Source organism: Python bivittatus, unplaced genomic scaffold, assembly GCF_059951505.1.
Source record: "Python bivittatus isolate LINGU-HERP-01145 unplaced genomic scaffold, Pbiv_v1 ctg000070_np1212, whole genome shotgun sequence".
Classification (NCBI taxonomy): Eukaryota; Metazoa; Chordata; class Lepidosauria; order Squamata; family Pythonidae; genus Python; species Python bivittatus.
This window is the reverse complement of record NW_028277034.1, coordinates 36,787,445-36,815,327: the sequence shown is the minus strand read 5'-3', so window position 1 is coordinate 36,815,327 and position 27,883 is coordinate 36,787,445. Positions and strand designations below refer to the sequence as shown.

Below are 27,883 nucleotides of genomic sequence, written 5' to 3'. Positions count from 1 at the left end.
GGTTCTACCATGGATGTCGCAATATTTAATATTGATATGCTTATAGCATTTAACTATTTTTATATTTATTGTAGACCTCTGATGTTTTATGTACATTGCTACAACATTTTGCTTTGTTTGTAAGTGCCATGAATCCATGTACCTGTGGGGGCAAATAAAATAAATACTTGGAACTTATGCTTATTGTATTATTGTCTGTCAATATCCCATTGCCTTCCTTTTCAAACTCCACAAATCCACACTAGGGATATAAATCTGCTCTTTTGATAAGACTGATGTTAGGGCTCTCTATATATTCTAGTACTCAGTCCAGGCTCAATTAACATATCTTCCTTGGGTTTGTCATGCCACCTTGTTCCTGGCTTTGTTCACCGCCTTCTCCCAGGCATGCATGCTGTTACACAAATGTATTTCAAGTTATTTCACAGCAAAAGCTCTGACTGGGACCAAGGACCAAGGCATGAAAAAGCAGCTATTAGTTAGGAAGAGGTAGATTCAAGACAGAGGGCTGCTACTCTGCAGAAAAAAAACAATACTTGGCACAGAGATGATTTTAAGTAATTACAGTAATGCCTCGGTTCTTCTGTTCACGAACAATTCGGTTCGCAGACAGCAGCATTCGCAATTTTTTGCTTCCGTTCATGAACTCTGCATTGGGTGACAAACACGACCCGCAGCCATCTTCCCTGCTCTGACACGTGGTCATGGCTTCCTCTAGGTGAGATCGCGGTTACAGAAAGACACTTGCTGTGAAGCTTTTTGGTGTCGCCTCAAGCAAGGTTAGTGTTTTCTCTCTTCATACTGTACTGTACTGTACTTTGTTTCATATTTTTGTGGTTAAAAAAAACAACATATGGTTCAGAACGGATTAACCTTATTTACATTGAACCTTATGGGGAAATTTAATTCAGTTCGCGACCAGAATTGTGGAACGAATTAAGTTCGTGAACCGAGGTACCACTGTATACTATAAATTGATCACATATTCAGTGTTGAAATGGAGTGCTAGCCTGGCTCTTCATTGCACATGTTTTTCTTTTGCATCAAAAAACAAAATAGAAATTAATAGGATAGCAATGTGGAGTGCTGTGTTTCCTTAAAAACCCACAACTTCTAATGTGCTAGGTTATGGCTCATAACACTGGAAAATAAAAACAGGGCCTATGGTCAAAATGCTGCCCAGGAATAGTTTTATCTCAATATGGATTTTTGGAGATTGGGTTTACAAGAACATGTTTTTATTTCTCCCCCCATAAAGAAATAGAAAGAAAGACTAGCAACACAGAGAGTTCCAGTCAGCACAAGCCCATTTAATTTGCTTAGTTTTAAACTACGGTCATTCTCTGGAATTCCCTTAGAAACAAAGATTTATAAGGATTTTTAGGATACTGACTAGAAATAGTTTCATTGGGCTTTTTGGACACCAGTTTAACAAGAGTACGATACTTTTCTTTCTCGCAGAATGTTTTTACATAGGCTGCAACCACATATATATTGATACATTTTTTGAACAAAAAAGGTATATCATATATAAGAAGACACAGACAAATGTGTTATTTTAAACCAAAAAAAAAAATCACATTTTATTTAGAATATTGATATACCAAAATAAAATAAAATTAAAAACTCTCCTTTTATGTAATGAAACATCCATATTTGAAAATGGCAAAATAAAGCTATTCCTAATCATTATAGATATTTTACAGACAACTTCAATTTGAACGTACATCTGGTTCAAGCTTTAAGACACTGAAGAGCAAAATGGCTCTGGAGAATGAAGACAGGTGAGATCAGGACACCTGTAAACAAGTTGGGCACTGTAGGAAAGATACAGTGTAAATGGTCCCATTTTGGCTAGACAGTAAGACTCTAGAAGAAATTAAGCGCTTGGCAAGTTACTTAGACTGCTGTTGACACATTGAGATGAGTAATTGCCTTGGAAAATCATGTGAGGACTCACCCAAGCTTGGATGTTGGTATGCAGTTGCTTGGTATCCTACTAAGCAGATTTAATGATCAAATCACATGTCTTTCTTGAGCAATATCCCTGAAGCAGGGGAAACAACTGGCAGCTGGGGAGAGATCATGGCATCTCCCATTGCCCAAGAAAAACTTCAGCTGGTTTGGTTCAAAATAGAGTATTATTCATGCTGCAATAACCGCAGTGGATTGAAAGGACCGGTAAGAATTTTTCTCCTTTTTGACAAAGCTGATCTAATTCAACTGAGATTACATAACTCAGTGGTTGCCATTGCTGTAAAAATACAAGGTACTGTAGTTTTCACAATGCAATCTTAGAAATTCACATCAGTTCATCCGCCAGAATAAAGCATTTGAAAAGGTAAATGGGCACTTTATAAAACTCAGTCCTGAGCCCCAATATAATTTGTTGGGTTATGGCTCATTATATTGCATGAATCAGCCATTGTGGATGGCATCTTTGCATGTTATGTGATCACAGCCAATTGTGGTTTATTAAAAAAAACCGAGGTTAAGCAAACCATAGTGTGATTCCTAGCCCAATCTCTATGATGAATTTAATTATGAAATTTGAAAATGAAATTCCTTTCCCCCCAGCTGGGGGATGGCATTACATGCTACTTTGTTACCAGTGACTTATGGCTCGATGAAAAAATAGATCCCTATCCTATCCTTAATCCTACCCTATCCTTATCCTTAATCAACTGTATCTTTCCTTTCCAAGGGGTACCAGTTACTGTGATCCACATCAGCATTTAGTGATATCCTCCTCAATCATGACCTATCTACACATATAAAAATAGAAAATAGAGTTCCTATTTTCATTCTGCAAGAAACTATTTAAAAGGTGGATAGTAAAAGTTCAGAGTATAGATTCATTTTTAATTTTTGTTTACTAACACACTTTTTTACAGCCTTGCTCAAAATTACAATGATTATTTCAGGGCCATTTTAACCATATTGACACGTTGCTTTTTTAAAAAAGAAAATAATTGTTTTTACAAAAAACAAAAACTATTATGCTGAAAACTAGAATGTTTTTCAAAACTTTTTTCTTGGGGAATAGAATGACAGAGGGAAGAAACGAAATTGCTGATTTTTAACCATATATATTAAATTAGAATTAAATTTCCACAAGAAGGCCTTCAGTGGGCTTTACCCCCAAGAAAATGTGCCGCTGAATTTGGGAAACAAAGGGTGGAAAAACAATTCCTTCCTGTATGTCAAGGAATTCTGAATGATAATTATTTCTCACAACTGCGTTCTCCTATGATGATGGTGATGATGAAGAGGAGGAGGAGGAGGAGGAAGACAGCATTCTCTGAGGTGTTCTTTGGCATCCTTGCAATGGAATTATAAGTATCAGAGCTCCCAGTAAATATAACCTTTGGGAAATTCACCTGGTGAATATCTAAATACCAGGTAAAATGCCCATCAGGGTATGCTTCCAGGCTGTACTAAGCGTCATGTGGTATAGAAATGTGTTAAATTAATTAAATTTATTATGGGGAATTGAGTGCTTAGTGGTCAAGCCCATGTTTTTCCCCTAGATGGTTATATTCAAAATCCTTCTTTGAAAGAGGCTGACCCTAGGGAAGAGAAAAAGCTCCTGGAGAGTTCGTGAGAAAGAGAAAGAGAAAGAGAAGGGGGGAGAAGAAGACTCCCAATTACTCACAAGCATAGAGCAAGAAAACTGCTAATCATGGCTTTGAAACATTTATCCCTCTATGTTTGGCTCAAGCCAACTTTCACCACTGATTTGGATTGTTTTTGGATGGTTTATTGGAGATACACACCTTAATGTTAGTTCAAAATACTGGCATCATATGAACTGTGTTACATACCATTCCATTTAAAAATCAATGTCATCATTTATTTTTCAGCTACATGTTCTACTTCTGAATAAATGCAAATAAGCTAACCTTTCATATACAAATGCAGTAAAATTATTTTCTAAAATGGGTAAGTGCCTGGGATGCAAACTGCCCATTGGTGATAAACAACTGAGACAGATTTTAGGACTGATTTATGAGTGGACTGCTATAGTGTGGACATGGTTAGGGTAAAATTCTACACCAACTTATTGGGGAATAAGCCCCTTTGAACTAGGTGGGTCTTGTTTTTGAGTCAACATGATATGACTGTATGGCCAGCCTTGCAAACTATTCACTCACCCATTCTCCAGGAGACCCAAAGTTCTAAGACATATTTCTGCATCACTGATTCTGCAAACCACTGTTCATATAGGCACTGTTCTACCTTTAGATGACTTCTTCTTAGTTGCGCTACTCTCTATACACTCATGAGTCCCCTATTTCTAAAACCACTCAGCCAAGACAGACATGCTTAAATCTACTGACATCAGCATGCTTAAGCATGACTCAGTTCTAGATTTAGCCCACAAGGTGGCTGCTTAGCCTGAAAACTATGAATGGGTTGCTCAACAAGAAAAGTTTACCGTGACAGGAAAAATTTGCCTTAATATAATCTATGGTCTAAAACGGGACCATCAGTGCTGGATTGTTTGTAATTCCAGATGTGCTAGTTGACATATTTTTCAGGCAATTTGCAGAATCTGTAGCTTCTTTAGGTCTAAAGAATAGATCATGCAAGTATATCTAACTTATTCACTATACCTTGGTGACCTAAACTGTTAAAGTAACAGACTCTGCGGATGGCACCAACTAAGAAAAGTACAAATAACTTGGCAAAGAGTATAATCTGTTTATGGAGCTTCAGGAATCAAGGTTTCCAAAGAGCTTTCCAATAAGGAAAAATATTTTGCAGATATTGCAATTACTTAACCCAAATGTCATTGCTAAATAGTAATCTAGCTGAATTTATTCTGATAAGAATATCAAGAGTGATAAGGGTTAAGCCATTATGCATTGCAATATATATTTGCAAAAGATACACAAAATGCTCATTTACAAATATAGTAAGAGAAAATGGGCATCAACAAGCTACAACCAAACACTTTTCAGACCAGTAATTTGAGTGGGAAAATTGGGATGTAAATATTTTAGTTTTGGACAGAATATGTCTGTTCTTCTGATACATTTTATAACAATTAATTTTCAACTTATAATTACTATTATTGTTGCACTCCTAAGTGCAATATCAATTTTTCTCAGTGTCTCATTTCTGTTTCCAATAATAATACCACTTCCCTTTTCGAAAGTAACACATAACTGCTTCAATTTCAAATGGAAGAGGAATGAGGCTGAAATGCTCTATGTGGAGTTCTGTGATGTCTTGCGTTTGAATAGAACTGCCCTGTCAAAGCATCCTCACAAGTCATACTAAGAATGCATTTAAATGGCTACTTATCACAACTCTTAATACTAGAATAAAGCAGGAAAAAACTCTTAAATCAATGTGGTCTTGTTGATGTAGTCCATTCCTTTGGTTAACAGGGAGCAGAAATAATAATAAAATTCTTAGCCTCCCTTGTGAAATACCATTTTTTTTAAAAAAAAAACCAAGTACGTTTCCCATGAATAAGCAGGAGATCAGTTTACATGGAAATAGTTAAAAGAGACATGAAAGATTCAGATGGTAAGGGCTCAGCTGCGAGTTACCAACTACAGGTAGTCCTCGGTTTAAGAACAAGTTCCGTTCCCAAGGTCTGTCCTTAAGTCAAATTTGTATGTAAGCCAGAACAGTATTACTGTATAATACTGTATAAGTAGTGTTGCGTAATGAACTCAAACCATTGTGTATTTAACTCAAATTTTGCTACAATAGGCTCCGTTCTTAACTATGGGTCATCTGTAACCCAAACGTTCTTAACCTGGGGACTACCTGTACTACTCCCAACAACTCTTCCAGGCTTTTGATTTGCTTCAGGTATTTGTTGTGGGAGAAGAAAGCAAAGGAAGACTTACTGTGGAATATAATCAAATCCTACTCCCACACCCAAATAACATTGTCTACATTTTAATTGAATGTTCATGTACCCTATAAGTCCTATAATTTACTATTACATTTTTATGTTCTACTTAATATCTTTTGTTATTCTTGTAATGTATAACAATGTCTGAACACCAATAACTTAAATGACATAGCTACAAACCTTTTTCGATTTTTCACAGTTATGATTAAGCCTCAGAGAGCTTCTCAGTCCCGCAGCCCCCACAACCCTAAAATACAATTCACATAATACAGAATGTAGCAGTTTTCCTGAACGTTGTGAAACACTGAAAGCCCTTCTTATGTCTAACAGGATTATTACATTGGTCATGAATGACAGACAGCACAGTTGAAGCTAAATTAAGGTAAAGTTACTTATGCATTGTACAGTCTTAGGTTAAAGCAAGAAAGTTGACAACATTTTGCATTAGAAAAAAAGTGATTCTGCTTGGCCCCAATTAATTTTTTGGACAACTCATATAAGGGTTATATATGTAGTTACATGTATGTTTGATTCTGTATGTAAAACAGCAGCTTTTAATTGTTTCTTCTAGTTCTTCTAACTTTAAAAGAATCAAACGTATAGAAATGAGAGAATATTATGTTAACACACTTGGAACATTAAATTTACATACTTGTTTCTTTGAAGTATCAGGAATGTTATATATTTTATTTGGCTTTGTAAAGACTTAAATCTCACAGATAATACAATCTACTTTTTCTTTGTAGAAAATATGGCTCTTTTCAGCTATTTCTCTGAGGTTCAGAGTGGAATATGTTATCCTTTTATCTGCAGCTGACTGAAGAACCAAATGTCTTTTTAAGCAATCAAGGATGCTACAGTATATTTTTCCTATGGATTTTTTAAAAGTAAGAATGAAGTTTTTCTGCACATTAATTTGTTGCAGTACAATTACTCCATTCAGGATTTGCCTTCTTCAAAGCTTCCAGTATGATTGCATTGTCTGCCTTCTAGAGTAGTATCTCCAAGTGACCACAGGAGGGCACTTTAAACATCTTTGCATTGCTTGTGAAGTAAATACAGAAGCACAGTGTTAACTAAAGTCATATACAGTCTGTAAAATGCTATTTAAAGTTGCAGATATCTATTCTTTGAAGTTCATAAAAATATAAAATATATACCATACCACAGTATTTTTTTTCCTGATCTACCTAATGCTAACATCTCTCCAAAGCTAATTTTTGCTTGTCTTTGTACCTTTCATTCCAATTGCACTTAATCATGTATCTTCAGGGCTCTATTATCCTAGGATAGCTTCTGTTTTTTTTCTGCCTATGATGGTTCCACACTCACAGTAATTGGATTCTTAGACTTGTTTGCCAGGAGCAGCAATCTGCACACACCATTGAAAACTGTATCTCTATTTATGATATATGATAAAGAAATTACAAGTTCTCTTAACAATGACTTGTGGTCATGAGCTGTGAGCCTCCACTGGCATCCACAGGAAGAAAGAGAAGATATTGGAAGCAGAATACTTTGTTCCAAAGACCAGTCCTACTCTAACACTTGCATTCCCTTATTTTGAACGATTCTGGCTTTTGGAAATAACTCTGGATAAGTGATTCAGATGACATACACCAACTAAATGAAAACTGCACAATCGTACTTTTAGACATCCTCTGCATCTGAAACAGTAGAATAGAATTGGCCATTACAACACAGTAGCTGAAGAGGTCTCTGCAAATTGGCTTGCTGTGAAAGACCATTTCCTACCCCCCCTTTTTTCTCCTGTTTTCCATTATCAGTAGCTCCGGCAAATTTAACTAATTGACTCAATATTAAACTATTCTCAGTCATGTTTTGGACTGAAAATGCACTTGAATAAATGCTTCCTAATGCATTTCTGAATATTCAGTTCTTAGATTATTGTCTCATCCTACATCTTTAATTTCACTCTCATACCAGATCTTCTGACAGCGTAATACAGAATATATGTGAACACAGGCATCCGTACTCTCTCTCATGCACACACAGATACCATTCGCTCATGTGGTACTTCAGTGGAATTTAAATGGCTGCCCTAACAAGAGCTTTGATAGGAACCTTACGTTTTTATAACTTGGCTTCCTAGAGTGCAACCCTTTCAAGAAGAAGCTTTTCCCCACTTTGCAGAAACTCTGGCATTATATGAGGAGGATCCTTAACTCAATGGGAGAGCAGATGCTTTGCCTGTGGAAAGGTCCAAAGTTTAATCCCTAGATTCCTGGGTATAAAAAACAGGATCTCCACTTGCAGGGCATTTCCCAAGGCTTAGGGGAACTGCTGCCAGTCAGAGCAGAGAAGATGGAACTAGAAGAACCATGCTCTGACAGCGTAAGGCAGCTTTGTATATTCCTAGGATACAGACTGTATGTTTCCTCTTCTTAAATTTTGTTCAAGTTTTGTATTTTTAAAAACAAAAGTTAGAAAGAATATATAAATTTCATTTAAAATAAAAGTCATCTATGATCAGGGAAACCATATATTTTAATATTTTGTTTTGCAAAATTCTGATCTTCTTTTCCTTTTTTTCTAAATGCATGTTTGCTTTAAGAGGTGCAAGAAAGAAGATGTCTTACAGCAGCCTGCTAAGATGCAAGATCATTCCGCGAGTCCTTACCATGACAGGATCATAAATTTATTGGTTTGAACAAACTTATCTGTCCACAGCTGCTGAGTTTTATCTGCACCACATATAAATGGTTTTTGTTGTGCCATTTCGTTTTGCTTTGTGTTTCCTGTTTGGTCGATGACCTGAGCGGTGGCTTAGCAGTATTCCTAGCTTTACTCAGCCTTTCTCGCTTTCCTTGTCTTGCCAATGTATGCCTCAAAGAAGAAATGACAGAAAAGCACAAAGTAGCTGATGTACATGAGTGAACACCAAACGATGTTGTAAACATGTGAATGGCACTGGCCTTGTTGCATCCAGGCGAAGACCAGGTAGTTGACTATGCAGCCAACGAACATCTGCGTAATCTGTGACAAGGTGATAAACATGGCAAATTTGCGTGATACTCTGAAGCCTGCAGCCCGCAAGGCATAATACGTGTACATGACTGCATGTACTCCATAGTTCATGGTCATAAACCAGCCACCACCAGCCACCATGTCCTTGTATGAGTACCAAGAATACAGCAGTACCGTAATGTGGTGATACCAATGGAGGAAGATAAGCTTCTGTTTCCTAAGAATAATAAATATTGTGTCTCCTAGAGAGGAAGAAAAATAGAATAGAATAAACATGTATATTGCGCAACATAGTTCTATGAAAAGAGAAGACACCAAGGAAATCCTTTGAAATACCCTGAAACATTCGATCAGTTTAAAAATGTGTGTGCTTTTTTAACATAAAAATAAGGATTTCCTAAAGGAATATTTTGAATGCAATGACACCTTAAAACTGGCTTTAAAATCTCTAATTTGTGTCCTTTTGTATTTGTTTGTATAATCACATCATAATGAAAATCCCTGTAATGCCCTAATCTCAGATTCAATGAACATTTCTTAATAAGGACAAGTTACACAAGAAATAATTAAGACAACATTCATAAGTTATTAAACTTCACTTTAATACATCTTTATGACAATCTGTTATATAGTACTCCTAGAATGGATAATAATTATTCCTGTAGTATTAGCATAATTAAATTAAGGTCAGTTAAATAGCAATAAAGAAAATTCTTATGTTCTAAATTAATTATATACTTTCTGAGATCATGATAATATGCTCCAGCCCTGATTAACCTTGTTTAGTCTCTTCAGGTCTTTAGAGAGAAAAATAATAGCATAATAGGTAACAAACACCCAAAACTTACCTGTAAGAAGAGGCATATCTATCCAGGGGTATCTGCAATGATAGTCAGTGGTCTCACCAGGTAAGCAAAGCCCTGCCTCTTTTTATATGCATCTAATGTATGTTACAAATGCTTGTGCCAGCCTTTTCAAAGCCAGTGACCATCGCTGTGGACACCCCTGTTCCTGTGTGAGTAACCCCTTTGAAAAAAAAAGTCCCCTGAATTACAATTACAATACAGACAAAATTAAGGAGAAAGAAAACAAATAGGTGAAATAAGTTAGCACTATCATGCTGGTTTTCATTTTATGATGAACAAAAAACAAACAAAAACAAAGAATTCTCTTTGTCTTACATGAAAATGTGCATTATATGCACTGACACTTCAGCAAAGCAGAGCATAAAGAGGGTTAAAACGATCCCTGGCTTCATTATCATGCTCTATTAAAAAGCCAGCAATTTGTTATTCTATGAGAGACAGGGACATGGAGCACTACAGATTTCAGGATAGAGAATATTTCAGGATGGAGAATAGCCAGTTTGGTCTAGTGGTGAAGGCCCCAAGCTAGAAGGCAGGAGCCTGGGAGTTCTAGTCCCGCCTTAGGCATGAAAGCCGGCTGGGTGACTTTGGGCCAGTCACTCTCTTTCAGCCCAACTTATCTCACAGGGTTGTTGTTGTGGGGAAAATAGGAGGAGGAAGGAGTATTAGATATGTTCTTTGCCTTGAGTGAAAGACAAAGTAAAAAAGATGAAAGGCAGGATAAAAACACCTGAAAAAAAAATAACAAAGGGATAGGGCCCTTTGAAAAGGCCTGCTTCTGCCCCTCGGTTAGCGAAATGGGATAGAATGTCTCTGGGACATGAGGTCTGGCACCTGGATGTAAGCTGTATATGCTAGGGCATCTTGTTAATTAGTCATCTGCATGGGGCAAATGAAACAAATCACTTGTCAGAACTATTGATCAACTCACTCTGACATATAGGCATATGAAGATATTTTTTTTTATGAATCTGCATTATGTTAACCCTTACATGACACTTCAGAAAAATAATTAAATATTAAAGATGCCATGAAGATTTGTTAAAACTATGCAAATGCGCTCTGCAAGTTCCAATTAAACTTACAGCATCTTAGTTTTGAATACACAACCAAAGCACACGAGTGGGAGAGGCGGGGTGTGTGTGTGCTGCAGCATAGCCGAGCATAGGAAGGCCATGGGGTGGAGTGCCGTGCAGCATGAGCACAGGGTGTGGGGTGGAGGGTGTGGCATAGCACAAGTGCAGGAAAACTGGGGTATTCACAGGAGTGACTTGTGACCTTCCCTGATGTTTCCCCATTGACTTTGCTTGTGGAAAGCCAGCAGGTCACAAATTTCCATCATGTGATCACAGCTCCCTGTGACATCGTATTTGTGATCTGGATACCTGAGTGCCTGGATCGCGATTATGTGACCGTGGGGGTGCTGCTATGGCTAGAACTTCAAGGATCAGTCATACATTCATTTTTTCAGCGCTGCTGTAACTTTGAATGGCCGCTGAACAATTGGACATAAGTCGAGGACTACCTGTACTGTGTTTGCAATGAGCTTAGTTATAAGATTCGGGAAGGGCTTGGGTGAATCAGAGTGATTCCCAACCAGACTTTCTGGAAACAGGGATATAATAAAATTGTCCATGCCATTTTGGAACAATCTTCCAGACTATTTGCCACATGGTTACATGCATCCCCACAGAATCTTTCAACCTCATAAATGATTGCTTTCATTCAACCTCTCATAATCGTCATATCTGCAATAATCACAATTCATTCTGAAGCACAATGGCCAGATATTTTTGTTATGCTTTGCAATCAGACTATGCCCCTAGAATATACTTTTTTGAAAAAAAAAAGACTCCTCAAATAAAAGCCTAGAGTTTCCTAAACCACACAGTGTTGAATAATATTAAAGGAACTTCGTATACATCACAGTATTCAAACTGAACAGATGGAATCTGTTTTGTTTCTTCTATTCTATAAAAATGTAACCAATTAATGAGTTGACCCTTCAGAAAATGTAATAAGATTTGGCACCTTCCACAGCACTAAGACATTATGAATTTGTGGCTGCGTTAATCATTCTCTGGGCTGGTGAAGCATTTCTTGTGTGGAGGGAGTGTTACTTTCTAGCACAATGGCAGAGCTGGAAAATAGCATAAAGAATAGAATTCAGAAATCTTTAAAATTCAAATCAAAACTGCATGGATTAAGAATTTCCTGAAGTTTTTTGGTATTCTCTTCATTTTACAATTTGGCTCATGTGAGAAAACATTTTTCAAAATTACAAATATGAGAGTTATGGGGATGCACAATATTTTAAAAAGCACTTAAGCACCAAGGTAAACTCTTACACAGCTTTGCTCTTTTGCTTTCATTGTGTCTCATGAAGATAAAAAAAAGGCACTCACCTAATTCTGGTGCTTTACTTAGTACAAATGCATATGCCCAGAATTTGCTGACTGGTCCATTGTAAAAACTCTGGTCACAAACTGATTGCTTCAGTCCTTTGGTCATCAATATATATACCATATAAGCACCCGTTCGAACAGCACCAAATATACTTTGTGGCCGTAAAGAAAAAAACAAACCAGAGTCACTAACTGTAAGAAACAATTGAAATCAAACAAATCTGAGACAAAATTTACAGAGGCTGTTAGCATGCCTGTTAGCAAAGATGGTCATGATTTTTCTTTTCAAACATTTCACTGTATGAAGGAATGAGGAACAAACAGAACACTTAAACAATACCTATATAAAGTAAAACTAACTAACTGAATCACTAACCAAGGAAGCAGGCAAGGACAAAGGAAAACACACACCTTATGAACTGCTGTTATTTTTTTCCAATGCTATTATACAAATGTTAGTTCTATGTTAGTTCTATGAGAGAACCAATTCTCTCAATTGCTTTGTTGCTAGTTACTTTGGATTTGCTAATGTAGCTTTCTCTAAGGCTATATCCAGGCTAATTCAGACAACTACTAGTTAGCAGCAAAGTGATACAGAAAACACTTAGTGGCTCTCCAGCTTTTTCCAGTCCAGTTGTGGTACCCTTCCTGAGCCTCCAAGGACAATGTTAGATCAAAGAGAATTCCCAGCCAAAACTTGGGGAAGGGAGGGACCAAAGTTGTTGAGGAAGTTTAGGAATTTAGACCATGAATCGTCAACCCATAGTTCTTCAATCTTGTCAGAAGTTTGCCAGTTTCAGTTCAGAGGCCTCAACCAGCCTGTTATCTCATTGATATAAGAATCAACACCCTGACTGAACAACCTTAGACAGGAAAGAGAATGCTGCCAATAGCAGACTAGTAACCATATTCCAAGCAACTTTATACAGTAAAGAGCAAAGGGAATCTAGCAGACATATTGCAATACAATTTTCTATAATGAATCCAGCATTATAAATGAAACTATGTCTTCTAATCTGATTACGGCAATGATCAAGAAGAATCAATAGTCTTACACTCCCCTCTCTTTCTTCTAATAAGAACTATACATCATCCAAGGCTATTTCAGTGTTAATCTGTGCCCTGCAGCAAGATTGGAAAGATCTAGACAATCCATTTCACCCAAGATTGTGTGGGCATGTTGAGTAACTTGGAAATAACTTACAATTTGGTAATCATTAATGTAAACTTCAGGATTTCATAGGGTATACGTGGCTATGTGTGAATTCTTTGTATACTAGATTGCATTTATGTAAGCATATTTTAAATAAGTCAATCAATCAATTTTATTTCGGTCATAGACCAACATAGAACTAATAACATAAGAATTATGCTAAAATAAAAATAAAAAGTCATATAGACATCCAACAGAAATCTAGGATGCATCCTACACATTCCATGCACCTGATGTAGAGAGCTGTAGCTTATGAAAGCTTATGCCTTTGAATAAAATGTGTTAGTCTGGAAAGGTGCTACCAGACTCCTCCTGATTTTTGGCTACTAATGATCTCTCGTTTTACAATGCATCCCTTCAAGATTAAGCAGTATTGATCCCAATGTGAGTTAATTCTGAGTAAACAAGTACAAGACTGTTAATGGCAGAATTCTAATAAAGCTATGGTAAACAGATTAAATCCACAAGGCAAATGGCCATTAAAGACAGCGAAAATAATAATGTACTTACTCCCTTAGACATTTCTTAATCCTGAGTCAATCCTCATATGCTTTAATGAAGCTTGAAAGGACATACAACTTTCAGGGGGACAGTTTATTTTTATTTATTTAAAAGATTTGTATGGCCACCCATCTTACAGCACAACTCTGGTGGCTCACAACAATAAAAGCGCAAAACAGTAAAAAAATCCCATAAAAGACAACAACCCCCTCCTTCCGGTGCCATAGCCATTGTCTTGTGATGCTCCCACCTTCCACAGGTTCCCATCTCACTCCACCCCAGCACTTGGGGAAGTAGCAGCCATTTATGGCTGGATCACCAGGGAAAGGATGCTCCACAGGGTAGGGGCCGCTACAGAAAAGGCAGTTCATACCATGCTAGTGTTTCTCAACCTTGGCAACTTTAAGACGTGTGGACTTCAGTCCCCAGAATTCCCCAGTCAGCTGAAGTCCACGTGTCTTAAAGTTTCCAAGGTTGAGAAACACTGCACCATGCAATCGTGGTACATGCATATTATAAAATACATTGGCTGGGAATTCTCAGAGCTGAAATCTCCCTGTCTCTGAGGACTCCTAACTAGGGAAGGCAGTTGTAAAAGGTAATAAACCTGAGGTTTTTAAAGAATTAACTTCTAAATTATTTTTCTTACTTAAATCAGTTAATAACTAAAACAAATACAAATAACCTCTTCCTAAAAGTAGCTTACCTGAAGACTGCGAGACTCAAAGACCACAGCACTAATGGTTTCCTTAGTTCAAATTTTGCTCTTTTGTTCATTAAATGCCGACCACCGAATATAAAGGCAGCATATAGAGCAGAAAACAGGAAAGATTTTTTCCTGAAAAAGAAAAATGAAACAAACCTTAATCACAAAATGCTATTCATTCAGTTTGTTAGCTGTACAAGTCCTCCACCTGTATCTGAAGGTGTTTGACACAGAAAAGCATTCAGGTAATTGCTACTCATTTACCTGTTATCTTTTTTTTCAGTCAATGCAAGCAGTTTAGACAGATTGTTCAATGTGAATTAAGCACTCTGTACAATAAACTCCAAATGTAATTATGATGTGCAACCCACGTCAAATTACCTTGTGATCTTCTTGTATTCCTAGCATTAATCCAATATTCTGACATAATTCAGGCTAACACCATAATGTAATTCTTTGGTTTGGATTTGACACTTTGTGTAAACTCAGCCAATTGTAGTTTATTTAGTAAATCATGATTAAATCATGGCTCAGCATGCCCTATGAACCTGCACATGGGAAACTGTGATTTAAGAAACAAAGAAAAACAAATTAAAACATACCACCATGTTACATCTGAACTGGACCAGATTTTCAGTGAAAATATTTTGTGTGTGTTTTAGTGATAGAAGATTTTCTGTGTAGTCGGTGACTGTTTTAAGTATATAAACAGAAGGTTAATAGATTAGCCAATATCTATAAGGAAAAGCAGATCATTACAAGCATTAATTGGGATTTTGATTTAGCAATCTAAGATGTACTCTAGGCATTCCAGTGCTTCTGGGTGCTACGAAAAATACTATCATGGTCACTCCAAATACTGCAGTAGCCAGTAACATAACAATAGCTACATAAAAGAGTTGCACTAATATACTAAAAATACGTGTCTTGCACTGACCTCAAATTAGATCTTAAAACAGAAGTGTAAGGCACTGAAGCTTGCAGTTACAATTCAGAAATTTCCAGTGACATATTCCCAAACAATTCATTTTAGTGCAGCCATCTCCCCTTTGCCTTACAATATAGGGAAACAGTTTCATAGCTTGAAATCCCTCAACACAACATTGAATCCAGTAGAAGCAGATGGCAAGGCTATTAAACTTTTTTTTTTTTGGTCTCTCAGTAGAGACTACAGCCCTGGAAATACTAATGGTCTCCCCTTCAAATACTAATCAAATCCAGCTCTGTTTAGCGTTCTGAGATTACGTAGTTAGACTAGCATTCTCCTCTACCTGTCCTCAGCAAGGTCAGATTACTTTGGGTTGAATCTGATCACACTGCCTCTCAAAGCAGTTCAAATTAAACAAAAATATATTGTCTCCAAACCCCTAATTCTGTTTCATCTTGGCACATTTGAATCTTGAATTATTTATTGTGACACCATTTCTTTTATAATCCCATGGTTTTAGCCTCTTACTTTTAGTTAGTATTCTAATCAATTTTATTCTGAGTATGTCTCTTGCTTTTATTATGTAAATTCTGTAAGCTGGCTCAAGTCTGGTTGGTTTCAGGCAGTCTTATAAATTTCATAATATATAATATTCAAAATGGTACAGCTTGGACCCAAACTCTTTGAAGCAGCTAAGGAGCTCTTTAAATGACTGACCCTGTTGTGAATTCATATTAAATACTACAGAATTATGGAGATAATTTATCTCACTCTGTGTGTGTGTGTGTGTGTGTGTAAATATCCTTTTGAGCACAACTGAACACAACAGAACTTAATTCCATGCAGAGAATGCCCGAACCTTGGATCTCATTCCATTCCTTCATTCTTTATAGGCAAACTGCACTTAACAAAAAATGACATCCAAATTATTTCTTGACATGAACTCAAACTACCTTAAGTAGGACAACAACTCTATTTATACATGTCAGGTCACTTCACAACTTTTTAATTAGCTCCTTATTTCTGATTTTTAAAGGTCATCAATGCCAAATTATTTGCATAGTCTCCTTATCTGTGTAAGGTGCCAGTAAAATGGAGTTTTTGCTTCACTGGTAAAGCATTTAGGTACTGATAGGCTGTAGAAGACTAAGGCACAATCCAAGGGTCCCTGACGTAGTATCACACAGAGTATTTGGTTTTTATTTTACTCTGAGGATGGAGTAAGAACTCCACATTCAGAATGGGGTGGGGGAAGACTTATCCAAAATTGGTCTAAATGCATTCTCATCCACTATAAGCAAAGGGAAGGACTTTTTGTACTGCAGCAAAAGCTACTTTTCTTTAATTCCACCCTTCTATGCTACAAAATTGGAATGTTCTGAGCAAATTGATCCACCAACCGAAACAAGTCAATATAGAATAATAATAATAATAATAATAATAATAATAATAGACTCAATAGGTGGATAAAAATGCCAAATTCAGTCTAAACATCTGGCTGACTGTGCAATCAACCATAATAGGTGTGCTAGGTGTTCTAGTTCCTGGACATCTGGTGACAAGTGAGCTACAGGACTCAGGACTGTTGGCTGAGCAACCATCACCAGCAGCTGCAGGACTACTGGAAGAAAAGTTATTTACCCGTTACAAAAATATGAAGACTGAAAACAAAGAAATAATGATCTGCTATTACAAATCAAGTCCAACGAGAAGAGGATATCTGAAAAGAATGCACCAGTTCTGGGAAGAACGACATCCAGAATCAGAAATAACAGAACAGAGGCTAGCAGATCACTGTTGATTTATAATACAAAATAAAATATTCACAGAAGTCGAATTGGAAGAACTGAAAAGGTCTCCCCAGGGCAAAAAAATCAAAGCCTTGCCAGAAGTAGCTCAGATTGTAGAGGAAGAGGGAGTCAGCAGTAGAGCAAGCCAGCATAGCTATTGAATCGTTTTCATTCCCCAACTAGGCACCCTCTCCTCTGCCTTCTCCTCAGAAAGAACAAAGCCCTCTACTAAAAAACAAGAGGAATTGAAACAAAAAATAACAGCATCTAGAACAGCACAAAAACAACAGAGTAAGACTGCCTGCATTTAAGCTTGTTAGAAAGAAACAGCTAGCACAAGTATTAAAAGATGCCAATACTGTAATATCAAATATAAGCACCAGCTCACTGCAAGAAACAAACCAACTGATGTACAGCATGGCTGCAGTTATAACTGAATATCTTGGATGCAAAATCAACAAACAATAAAAAAGCCAAATAGTGCACCACCAAAATGGAAGATCAGGTTAGAAAATGAGATCAGCATGCTAAGGTCAAATGCAGGCAAACTAGAACAGATGAAAGAAAACAAGCTGAAGAACAAGAAGACTGAAACAAGGAAGATCAAAGAAGCACTGGAAATAATAAAGTAGCAAATAACAGCCATAGCCAAAAAGATCAGCAGATATGATGCTCTAATTGCACACTATAGGCAGAATTCCAATTTCAGTCAAATCAGAAATGTTTCTACCAATCCATCAATGGAGAGACTGCAATTAACCAGCCAACACCTGACAAAGAAAAACAGTGCAATTCTGGGCACAGCTATGGGACAACCCAAAGAAATACAACAAAAATGCAACTTGGATAAAGGAGGTGGGTAAGAATAAAAAAGAAGCTGAAATAAAAAAAAAAACTTGTAATAACAGAAGAAATGGTGGAGACAAGGGCAAGGAAGATCAAGAATTGGTCAGCACCAGGTAAAGGTGAACTGTATGGTTTTTTGGTTGAAACATCTGACTGCTCTGCCCCCAGTCACTGCCAAGCAGTTTAACAACATACTGCAAGGAGGTGAAACTGGAGATTGGTTAACATCTGGCAAAACCTACCTGATAATGAAAGATCCAACAAAAGGAGCAGCACCAGGCAACTACAGGTCAATTACCCGTTTACCAACAACTTGCTAACTGGTGTGGTAGCTGATGCAGTTCAACACCATGTAGTTGAAAACAAGTTTTTTCCATCTGAGCAGAAAGGAAACCACCCAAACAGCAGAGGAACAAAAGAGCAGCTCCTAACAATATATAACAACAAGATGAGTTTAGAAAACTGCAAGAGAAGGAAGACCAACTTGAATGTAGCTTGGATTGATTACAAGAAGACATTCAATTTCCTGCCACATGATTGGATAACCAAGTGCCTAGAAATAACAGGAGTCAGTAAAAACATCAGAAGCTTTGTGCAAACATCAGTGGTGCAGTGGAAGACACAGTTGCTGGTCAGTGGTGATAGACTGGTAGAGGTTAACATCAAGACAGGAATCTTTCAGGGAGACTCACTGTCACCACTACTGTTTGTCATTGCATGGATTCCTCTGTCAACAGTACTGAACAAGTCAGGCCATGGCTATCAAACATCAAAAACATCTGCCAGACTATCCCACCTCCTTTACATGAACAGCCCGAAGCTATATAAAAAAACACCATCTGAAATAGAATCACTGCTCAGTATAGCCAAGATATTGCAATGGAATTTGGACTGGACAAATGTGCCACCCTTACCATCAACAGGGGAAAAATAGTGAAAACTGAAGGAATCAAGACACCCTATAGAAATAGCATCACAAGTCTGGATGAAGAAGATCACTGGGCATCCTTCAAGCTGACAACATCAAGCACATTGAAGTCACGAAGAAGGTTAGTAGTCAATACATCATGAAAGTGAAGAAGATCTTAAAGTTCAAACTCAGTGAAGAATATACCATCAAGGCAATTAACACCTGGGCAATTCCAGTCATTAGATACACAGCTGCAATAGTGGACTGAAGCAGAACTAGAAGCTCCAGATAGGAAGACCAGAAAAATAGTGACAATGGATCATGCCCTTCATCCATGCAGCGATGTTGACAGACTCTACTTACCAAGGAGCATAGGTGGGCATGGAACGTTGCAAGTATATCAGACAGTTGAAGAAGAAAAAAGGGCATTAGAAGAATATCTGAAGGGCAGTGAAGAAGATGCACTGAAGCTAGTAGATCAAGAAGGCTTACTGAATACTGAAGAGACCAAACTGACCTACAAGAAAGACCATATAGAAAAGAGACATGGCAAGGCAAAGTATTACATGGCCAGTACACAAAAAAACTTAGCAGGCAAAGCAAATAACAAGACTTGGCAATGGCTAAGAGCAGGGAAGTTGAAGAAAGAGACAGAGGGGCTAATTCTGGCTGCACAAGGCCAAGCCTTAAGACCAAATGCATAAAAAGCCAGAATTGAGAAGACAGCAACAGACAGCAAATGCCGCCTTTGCAAAGAAGCTGAAGAAACAGTGGACCACCTAGTCAGCTACTGCAAGAAGATCACACAGACTGACTACAAACAACAGCATGACAAAGTAGCAACAATAGTGCATTGGAATATCTGCAAGAAATACCATTTGCCTGCAAGCAAGAACTGGTGGGACCACAAAACAGACAAAGTAATAGAAAATAAAGAAGCTAAAGTGCTTTGGGACTTTAGAATTCAAACAGACAAACACGTGCCACACAACACCCCACACTTAACAACTGTTGATAAGAAAGACAAAAAAGTCTGGATAGTGGACATTGCAATACCTGGAGACAGCAGAAGAGAAGAGAAAGAACTGGAGAAAATCACAAAATACAAAGACCTGCAAAGAGAAAGAGAAGAACTGTGGCAAAAGAAAGCAAAGATAGTACCAATAGTAGTAGGTGCCTACTACTAATAGTAGGGTGCAATCACAAAACATCTGGAGCACCACTTGAACATCATGGCATTGACAAAATCACCATCAGTCAATTGCAAAAGGCAGCTTTACTTAGAACAGCTTATATCCTGTGACAATATCTTTAACACCATTGTGAGAAAAATGAATCTTTGGGTGAAAAAGACAAGTTTTTAGAGGCCTCAGATGAATGGGATCACCTTAATAAGATTGAAACATAAAGGCATGTGGAAGCATCCTTGAAGCTGATGTGAACCAGGCCAGTTGTAAACTCCTTATCACAAACATTCCCATAGCAACCTAGGCATCTGCCCTGAGGGAGGATGCCTTCTTCCTGGCATTTGGCACCTTGAACTCATTTGTGTCTTCTTCTCTGTGACACTATTGTTTTACTAGCAGTTAACAGATAACAGAGGGGCAGAGAGTAACTTGAGAACTATTGCTTATTTAGGTATGCCTGCATCATCATATGAATATGTATGCATTTACATTCTTTTTCCCTTTGTCTTCTTGTAGAACTGTATAAATATCAGAGCATCCATTTTGCCTGGAGGGGAGTGCCTCCCACTAACTTCTGGTGGGGCCCCCCTCCGGTATGTACTGCTCAATAAACACTGCAGTGAAGCCTTGATTATTCTGCATTTGTGTCCTGCGTTTTGATCCCACACCACCAAACAACATTTGCCTATCCCAGGTCCTTGGGAAGGACTCAATAGGTGGATAAAAATGCCAAATCCAGTCTAAACATCTGGCTGACTGTGTGACCAACAACATCAGATGACATTTATTTGTATGGCAAGAACTTGAAACGTGCTAGCATTTCAACAGTAAACATGTGCCTTTTCTCAACAGCAAACATATTTATTTCCTTAGTCTCTCCCTGTAAGAGTTGCCAGTTCCCTCATCATCCTTATGTCAGCCTAGTGAGGTAGTCTAGACAGGAAGCATGATCAGATGGACTAATTCTACTTTATTGCAAGATTACATTATTCATTGATACAATCTAAAATTATGTGTATCTTCTTAGCAGCATGTCACACTGCTTATCGATACTGAACGTCTGATGAGTACAATATGAAAATATTTTACAGGTACTATTTTCAATATATTACAGTATCCTCCATTCTACTGTCAAGCCCTACAGTAAGATCAAGGAAGCTAGAATTACACAGATTTCAGCGAGGTATCCTTAATGCTAGTTTGAAATAAATATAGAATCTTGGAAACTGTAAGAGAAAATTCCTATTCTCATTTATAGGGAATTGATTAAAGCTGAATCTCTTTGAATGATGTGGAATCCTTCTTCCCAGATTTCTTTCTATCTGGGCTAAAATGCCATTTATAAAATAAGGTATCAACTGACTTACCCACTATCTCTTGATTATTCAATCCCTTCCATTACTCTCCCAGACTTTATAATTTCTCAAGACTATATCTATAAATTTGATTTCTTTTTCGTAAGTGAAGAACTTTGCATGGTCTCTATTATCTTATCTTGTTATTTTAACTCACTCCTATAACCTATTAAAATTATTTTAAATTTTGCTTTCTAGAATATCAGAAAGCAAATCTTTTGCTTTATAATATTTTACATTGTCTGCAAATCTGATAAGCATTCCCTCCACCATTTCATCCAAGTCAGCAATGAAAATGTTGAATTAAACTGACTAGTTGAAAAACAGTAAAATCAGTGAATATTGTACCAAGATGGGGTTTAAACTGCAACATCAATATTATCAACAACAATAGGAATGTAGGAGGGATGCAGTCATTTATAAAATATGAGATAGCTGTCTTCTAAAAAAGAACAACTTTTGTTTCAGTACCCATCATGTCCCTTCCCCGCAGCTCAGCGAGGTTATCTTCATCAAACTAACATAGAAATGTAATAATACCAGTTGAAAAATAAACAAAAACTCCCAACATCTAGTGAATAGGATACCGGATACTTTTAATTATTTAATTCTAATAGGGATGGACAAGACTCATGCTTGGAGTGCTGAGGAGCACAGAATGGCAAGACTATAACACATATGTTACAGAGCTCAGTTTGAAGTAAGTTTTGGGATATTTGTTTTTAAATGCAGTAGGCCCAATTTAAGCCATACACTTTGGATTTCACAAGCTTCCCATCTCAAAATGGCAACATCATTTTTTCACAGTCATGGTCAGACAGGCTTCTCTGTACTTCATGTTATCCACTCCTGGATTTATAGCTGTATTCTGTTATGATACTATGCAACAGACAGGCCCAACCCCTTCTCAAAAGTAGCCACTGAATTGCAATCGCTAATGGGCCAAAATGGGGCAATTATTAAATTCAACTGTTTTTAATTCATATAATTCTAATTCAAATTAAATCAAACAGAGGTTTTCCACTAGCAACTCCCACTTTGGGAAGAGTGCTCCCGCTCCCCAAAGGCCAACAAAGCTTATGCATTCCTGAACTCGAAGGAGCCAAGGAGGCTTGGTGCTTATGGGTATGAATTATGGAACATTACTAGGTGAGCGAGGAGAGGGCTAGCTCCATTATAAAGTACTAGTGGATTCATGGACTAGAACTTCTGAACTCCATAATCTCAAAGCCTGCACAATCCTGACAAATGAACTCCTCCCCATGTGAGAGGACATAGGCAGAGTATCTAAAACTAAAAACAATTCTCAGAAGATAGGAAAAAAGCATACATGGCTCCAAGCTAGGGAATTGAGCCTTTATATTCTCCACTCTTTAAATAAGAGAGAAAGACTGAGAAAGTAGTGTGAAAAGCACAATGCATTGGACAAAGTTATTTATATGAGCTTTTTATGGCACTCTAACTACTGACCACTATGCTCCATCATGCCTAATAGGCTTTATACCCAGGACATAAGATGAGTTAACCTACTTTCTGCTCATCAAGAATAAGGCTATAGGGCTAAGCAAATACTCAAAATGTCTGTGGCTCAATAAAAATTATACTCCTAATCAGATATTGTCCCTATGTTCTGCTGCACTAAGAACTACCTGTGTCCTTTTGTGTCTTAAATGAAGAAGTGTTGCTAATACACTGAATTGCAGTTCCTCTTCCCTTCCTTTTCTCATTTCTGTTTACTGCTTTGCTTTCACTGCTGTGCTCATCTTTCTACTTGTTCTACACGACCCAGAGTCTAATGATTGGAGCAGTCTACAAATATTGCAAATAAATCCATAAACAAATAAATCAAGCAAGAAACCTACTAAATAGTTATACTTTCCTTCCCACCCACTCTTCACTGATAAATTAGTATTCTGGGAACTGCCATGTCTTCTAGAAATGAGATGTCACTGCTTCTTCCAGTTGGACCAGTCTAAGCAGGATTGAAGAAAGCATATAGAGGATAAAGAGATAGAAGAGGCTTACAAGATTTACAAGTTTAGAGTGGAGAACTTTAGACACTAAGCTTAGATCAGTGTTGAGTGAGTGAATTTTCTCCACCCTTCCTAGTACAGTTGGGAAGGATAATTCTCTGGAAAAGTTGAAGAATCAAATTCAAAGTCATAACACTCAAAAAGTGAAGGCATTAAAAATAGAGCATGTTTAACAAAGCTGCCACATGTGTATACCCATATTTCAAAAGGTATGGAGAGCAGGTTTGATGACCTAAAATGTTTATGTGTGCAAAATTAGCAAGACATGCAGTTCCAATTCAGTTATGCTTAAAGAAACTATGCAATGTTATAATGGTACCCAAGCAGGGTTAAGGGATCACCAAAGTATTGCGTTCCTTCCCCTCTCAGGGGACACAAGTGTTCATTGTGTTCCTTGAAAATCACACCGACCCAGCTCTTATTACCTATCGTAAGCCAACTGCCAGTAATGAATAAGCGCCAGTTCCAAGGATCCTGTTCTCTGGGAAGCGGCAAATAAAAACAGCAAACACCATTTGCAATATTTATTTATAATAAACTGCAGAATTTGATGCCAATTCTGAAGCTTAGGACTCTATTGCTGTTATGAGATACAAATACATACCTATTTATATTTTAGACAGATAAACAAACATGTACACATACCATGTTTTAATCTTTTGGGGGAGGGGCTGCCTTCAAGTCAGTTTTCTGACTCCTGGTGACTGCCTCGACAAGTCCCTGCAATTTTCTTGGCAAGGTTTTTTGGAAGTGGTTTGCCATTGCCTGCTTCCTAGGGCTGAGAGAGAGTGACGGGGCTAAGGGAACAGTTTGAACCTGTTGTGGACAGAAGTGGACAGGACCCTTCGAACTGGGAGCTCAGCCACCTGCTCCCTAGATCCATGCCCTTCCTGGCTTGTGAAAGCAGCTTGGGGGGTGTTGTATGAGTAGGCTCTAACAGTGGTTAATTCTTCTTTGAGGGAGGGGGTAGTTCCTTTGCCTCTTAAAGAGGCTTTGGTGTGCCCCCTCCTCAAGAGTCCATTGCTGGATCCCACCATACTGGACAACTTTCATCCAATATCTAACCACCTTTTTTTGGGTAAGGAGGTTGAGAAGGTGATTGCACAACAGCTTCAGAGGGCCTTGGATGAAGCGGATTATTGGATCCTTTTCAGTCAGGATTCAGACCCGGGTATGCGGCAGAAACAGCACTGGTCGCACTTTTGGATGATCTCTGGTGTGGGCTGGATGGAGATTGTACATCCATCCTTGCCCTACTTGACCTCTCTGCTGCTTTCAATGCCATCAACCATGGTATCTTTCTGGATCGGCTCAGGGGACTGGGGATGGGCGGCACAGTGCTGTGCTGGTTTGCTTCCTTTCTCGGGGGTCAATTCCAGTCGGTGATAATTAGGGAGGAGAGGTCCTGCCCTCGGCCCCTACTATGTGAGGTGCCACAGGGTTTGGTGCTCTCCCCTCTCCTATTTAATATCAACATGAGACCGCTGGGTGAGCTCATCTATCACCACTATACATCTCCACCCCTGGTGAATTGATGATGCTACAAACACCTCATCCCAGTGCCTGGAGGCTGTGAGGGTCTGGATGGGGAACAACAGACTTCACCTGAACCCTGGCAAGACTGAGTGGCTTTGGATTTGGGGTCCTGCTGGTTCTGGGACTATACCATCTTTGGTGCTGGATGGAGTGGCACTGCCCTGGACAGACCTGATACACAATCTAGGGGTCCTCCTAGACTCACGACTCCTGCTCAAAGAGCAGGTGGCAATCATGGCTAGGACAGCCTTTGCACAGCTTTGTGTTGTGCACAAAGTGTGCCCCTTCCTGGATCGGGAGGCTCAGCTCACAGTCACTCATGCCTTAGTCACCTCCAGATTGGACTACTGTAATGCGTTCTACATGGGGCTGCCCTCGAAGAGTATCCATAAGCTTCAACTGGTGCAGAATGTGGCAGCGTGGGCAGTTATGTGTGCTCCTAGAAGAGCACATATTACACTTCTGCTTCGCAAGTAGCGTTGGCTGCCAGTTTGCTTCTGGGTCCAAGTCAAGGTGCTGGTTTTGACCTTTAAAGCCCTTCATGGCATGAGGCCGGATTATTTGAGGGACCACCTCTCCCCGATTACATCAACCCATCCCATTAGATCTGGCAGGGAAGTTATGCTACAGGTTCCATCGGCCAGGGACTTGCATTTGGTGGATCCCAGAAGGTGGGCCTTCTCTGCCGTGGCTCCCTCCTTGTGGAACCTTCTTCCTCCTGAAGTCAGGCTCACCCCTTCCCTGCTGCCATTTAGGAAGTCCCTCAAGACCTGATTGTGTCATCAGGCCTGGGGGAACTGGAGACATTCTTAGATGGCTCCATTATAATTGATATTCTGCTATCTCCGTGGGGTTTGTATATTTTAAAATTTTAAATTTTTGGTCATGTTTTCATTTTATAATCATTTTTAACTTTTTATAATAATCGTTTTTATCCATCTGTTATTTTATTTAGTTGCTGTATGCCGCCCAGAGTTGCTTTGTGTGAGATGTCTGAGGCTATATAAATCTGACATATAAATAAATAAAATAAATAAAGGTCACCCAGTTGGCTTTGTGCCTCAGGCAGGACTAGAACTCAGAGTCTCCTGGTTTCTAGCCTGATGCCTTAACCACTGCACCAAACTGACTCTCTCATGCACCATATATGTAGTCTAATCATATGTCAAGAATTCTTTGTGATGGCATAAATAGACCTTCTTCACCAAGGAAATGATAAGTCGTTTTTCTGCTTTCTGTACTTCTATTGTACTCTCAAAAATGGAATTGTTTTGAGAGAGATGCATGTTTTAATGACAATAATGAAGATGATGATGATTATATATCTGGAGCATATATACATAGTTACTCCTGTGAATATGTTAAGGCATTGGCAGTTTATTTATTTATTGCAGTTAATATCTAAAATGGGAAATGCTATACATAAATTCCCACTTACAACAAGAGTACCCAGTTCTAAGAAAAGACATAACCAGCAAGCTTATGCCATAATACCAGCTTGCATCACCTGTGATATATAAAATATACCCCACATCTCAATAGCAGACCTTTATAACATTAAACTGGTTAAACTGATTCTACTACCTGATTGCTAGCCCAGATCTCAGAACCACATTTACTAGCATAGTAAGAATAAGAATTTATTAAACTTGTATGCCACCCGACTCTCAATGACTCTGGGCAGTGGATAGCTTCTAGAATGTTCCAAGATCTGGTCACCATCTGGTTGCACTTTAAATGTGAGAATTTAATTTATTATTCACCTTTTCTGAAGCATTTATAAAATACCACAATGCATCTTTCTGGAAGTCTTCACTTTTTTTATATCTGGAATTGTCTTCTGAATGTTTAAAATGGAAGACAATAAGGAGTCAAGCTTTAACCATCTACTAACATTCCTGAAACAACTGTGGACAAGAAATAATTCTTCTCCTTACTTTATAGTTTCTCTAATGCAAGGTAAGCAGCTTTGCATAGCTTAGTTTATCTCGGTTTACCTCACTGCACACTTTCTTTCTATGACAAGGTCATAAACTATTCTTTCCAAGACAATGTATTTTTTCCTGTCTTTTGAGAACTACCATCAAGCCACAGGTGCAGTGTCCAAATTCCTAAAGACTGGCATTACATCACAGTGAGGCAAGCAGCAAGGCAGATTGTCTGCATAGGAACAATCCTGCAATGGACAAGCTTACCTCTATGGAGAACTCGCAGAATTGAGCACCTAAATACAGGTGAATTAGAACTGAAACAGATGAACATTTTGCACCCTTCTGTATGAAGGAACTCTTGAATATTAACAATAATCTTGCCAGATTCGTTCAGGATTGCTTGTTTAAAATTATATATTGAGAATAATTATATTTATCAATGGGGTATCATTCCTTAAGAAAGCTTTAAAAGGCTCTTTAGTTGGGGGAACATGCATGCACACATGTTTATTTGCTACAAAAATGTATATACTGGTTCATCACCTGGGTCTAGGCAGTTCCCAAACAATCAAATAAATCATAATTGAATTAATTAGTTAATTAATTTAAAAGGTTTATATGGCCACCTGTGATGGAATGGAATCATGAAGGCCAGACTCAGGGAGAAAAACATTTTCTTTCATCTCCTGAGTCGCGGGGGAGAGATGATTGATGTCAGGCCTAGCCCAAGGAACTCCAAGAGACCATGTAAATTCAGTCCAGCTGTTTATTAGCTACAACCTCTAGCAAGAATCTTCCCAGACTGAAACCCCA

General features: G+C 38.1%; 1 protein-coding gene across 1 annotated transcript in view; it reads right to left on the bottom strand.

Annotated features, from left to right (window-relative positions):
* Positions 1-8,365: 8,365 nt before the first annotated feature.
* ELOVL6 (ELOVL fatty acid elongase 6) overlaps positions 8,366-27,883 on the bottom strand; it is a 44,556-nt gene continuing 25,038 nt past the window's right edge. Inside the window, exons 2-4 of the mRNA XM_088132979.1 lie at positions 14,555-14,686; positions 12,135-12,286; positions 8,366-9,105 (exon numbers count right to left, since the gene is read on the bottom strand). Coding sequence (XP_087989105.1) covers positions 8,681-9,105; positions 12,135-12,286; positions 14,555-14,686 — 709 coding nt within the window. The 3' untranslated portion in view covers positions 8,366-8,680. The remainder of the gene's footprint in view (positions 9,106-12,134; positions 12,287-14,554; positions 14,687-27,883) is intronic.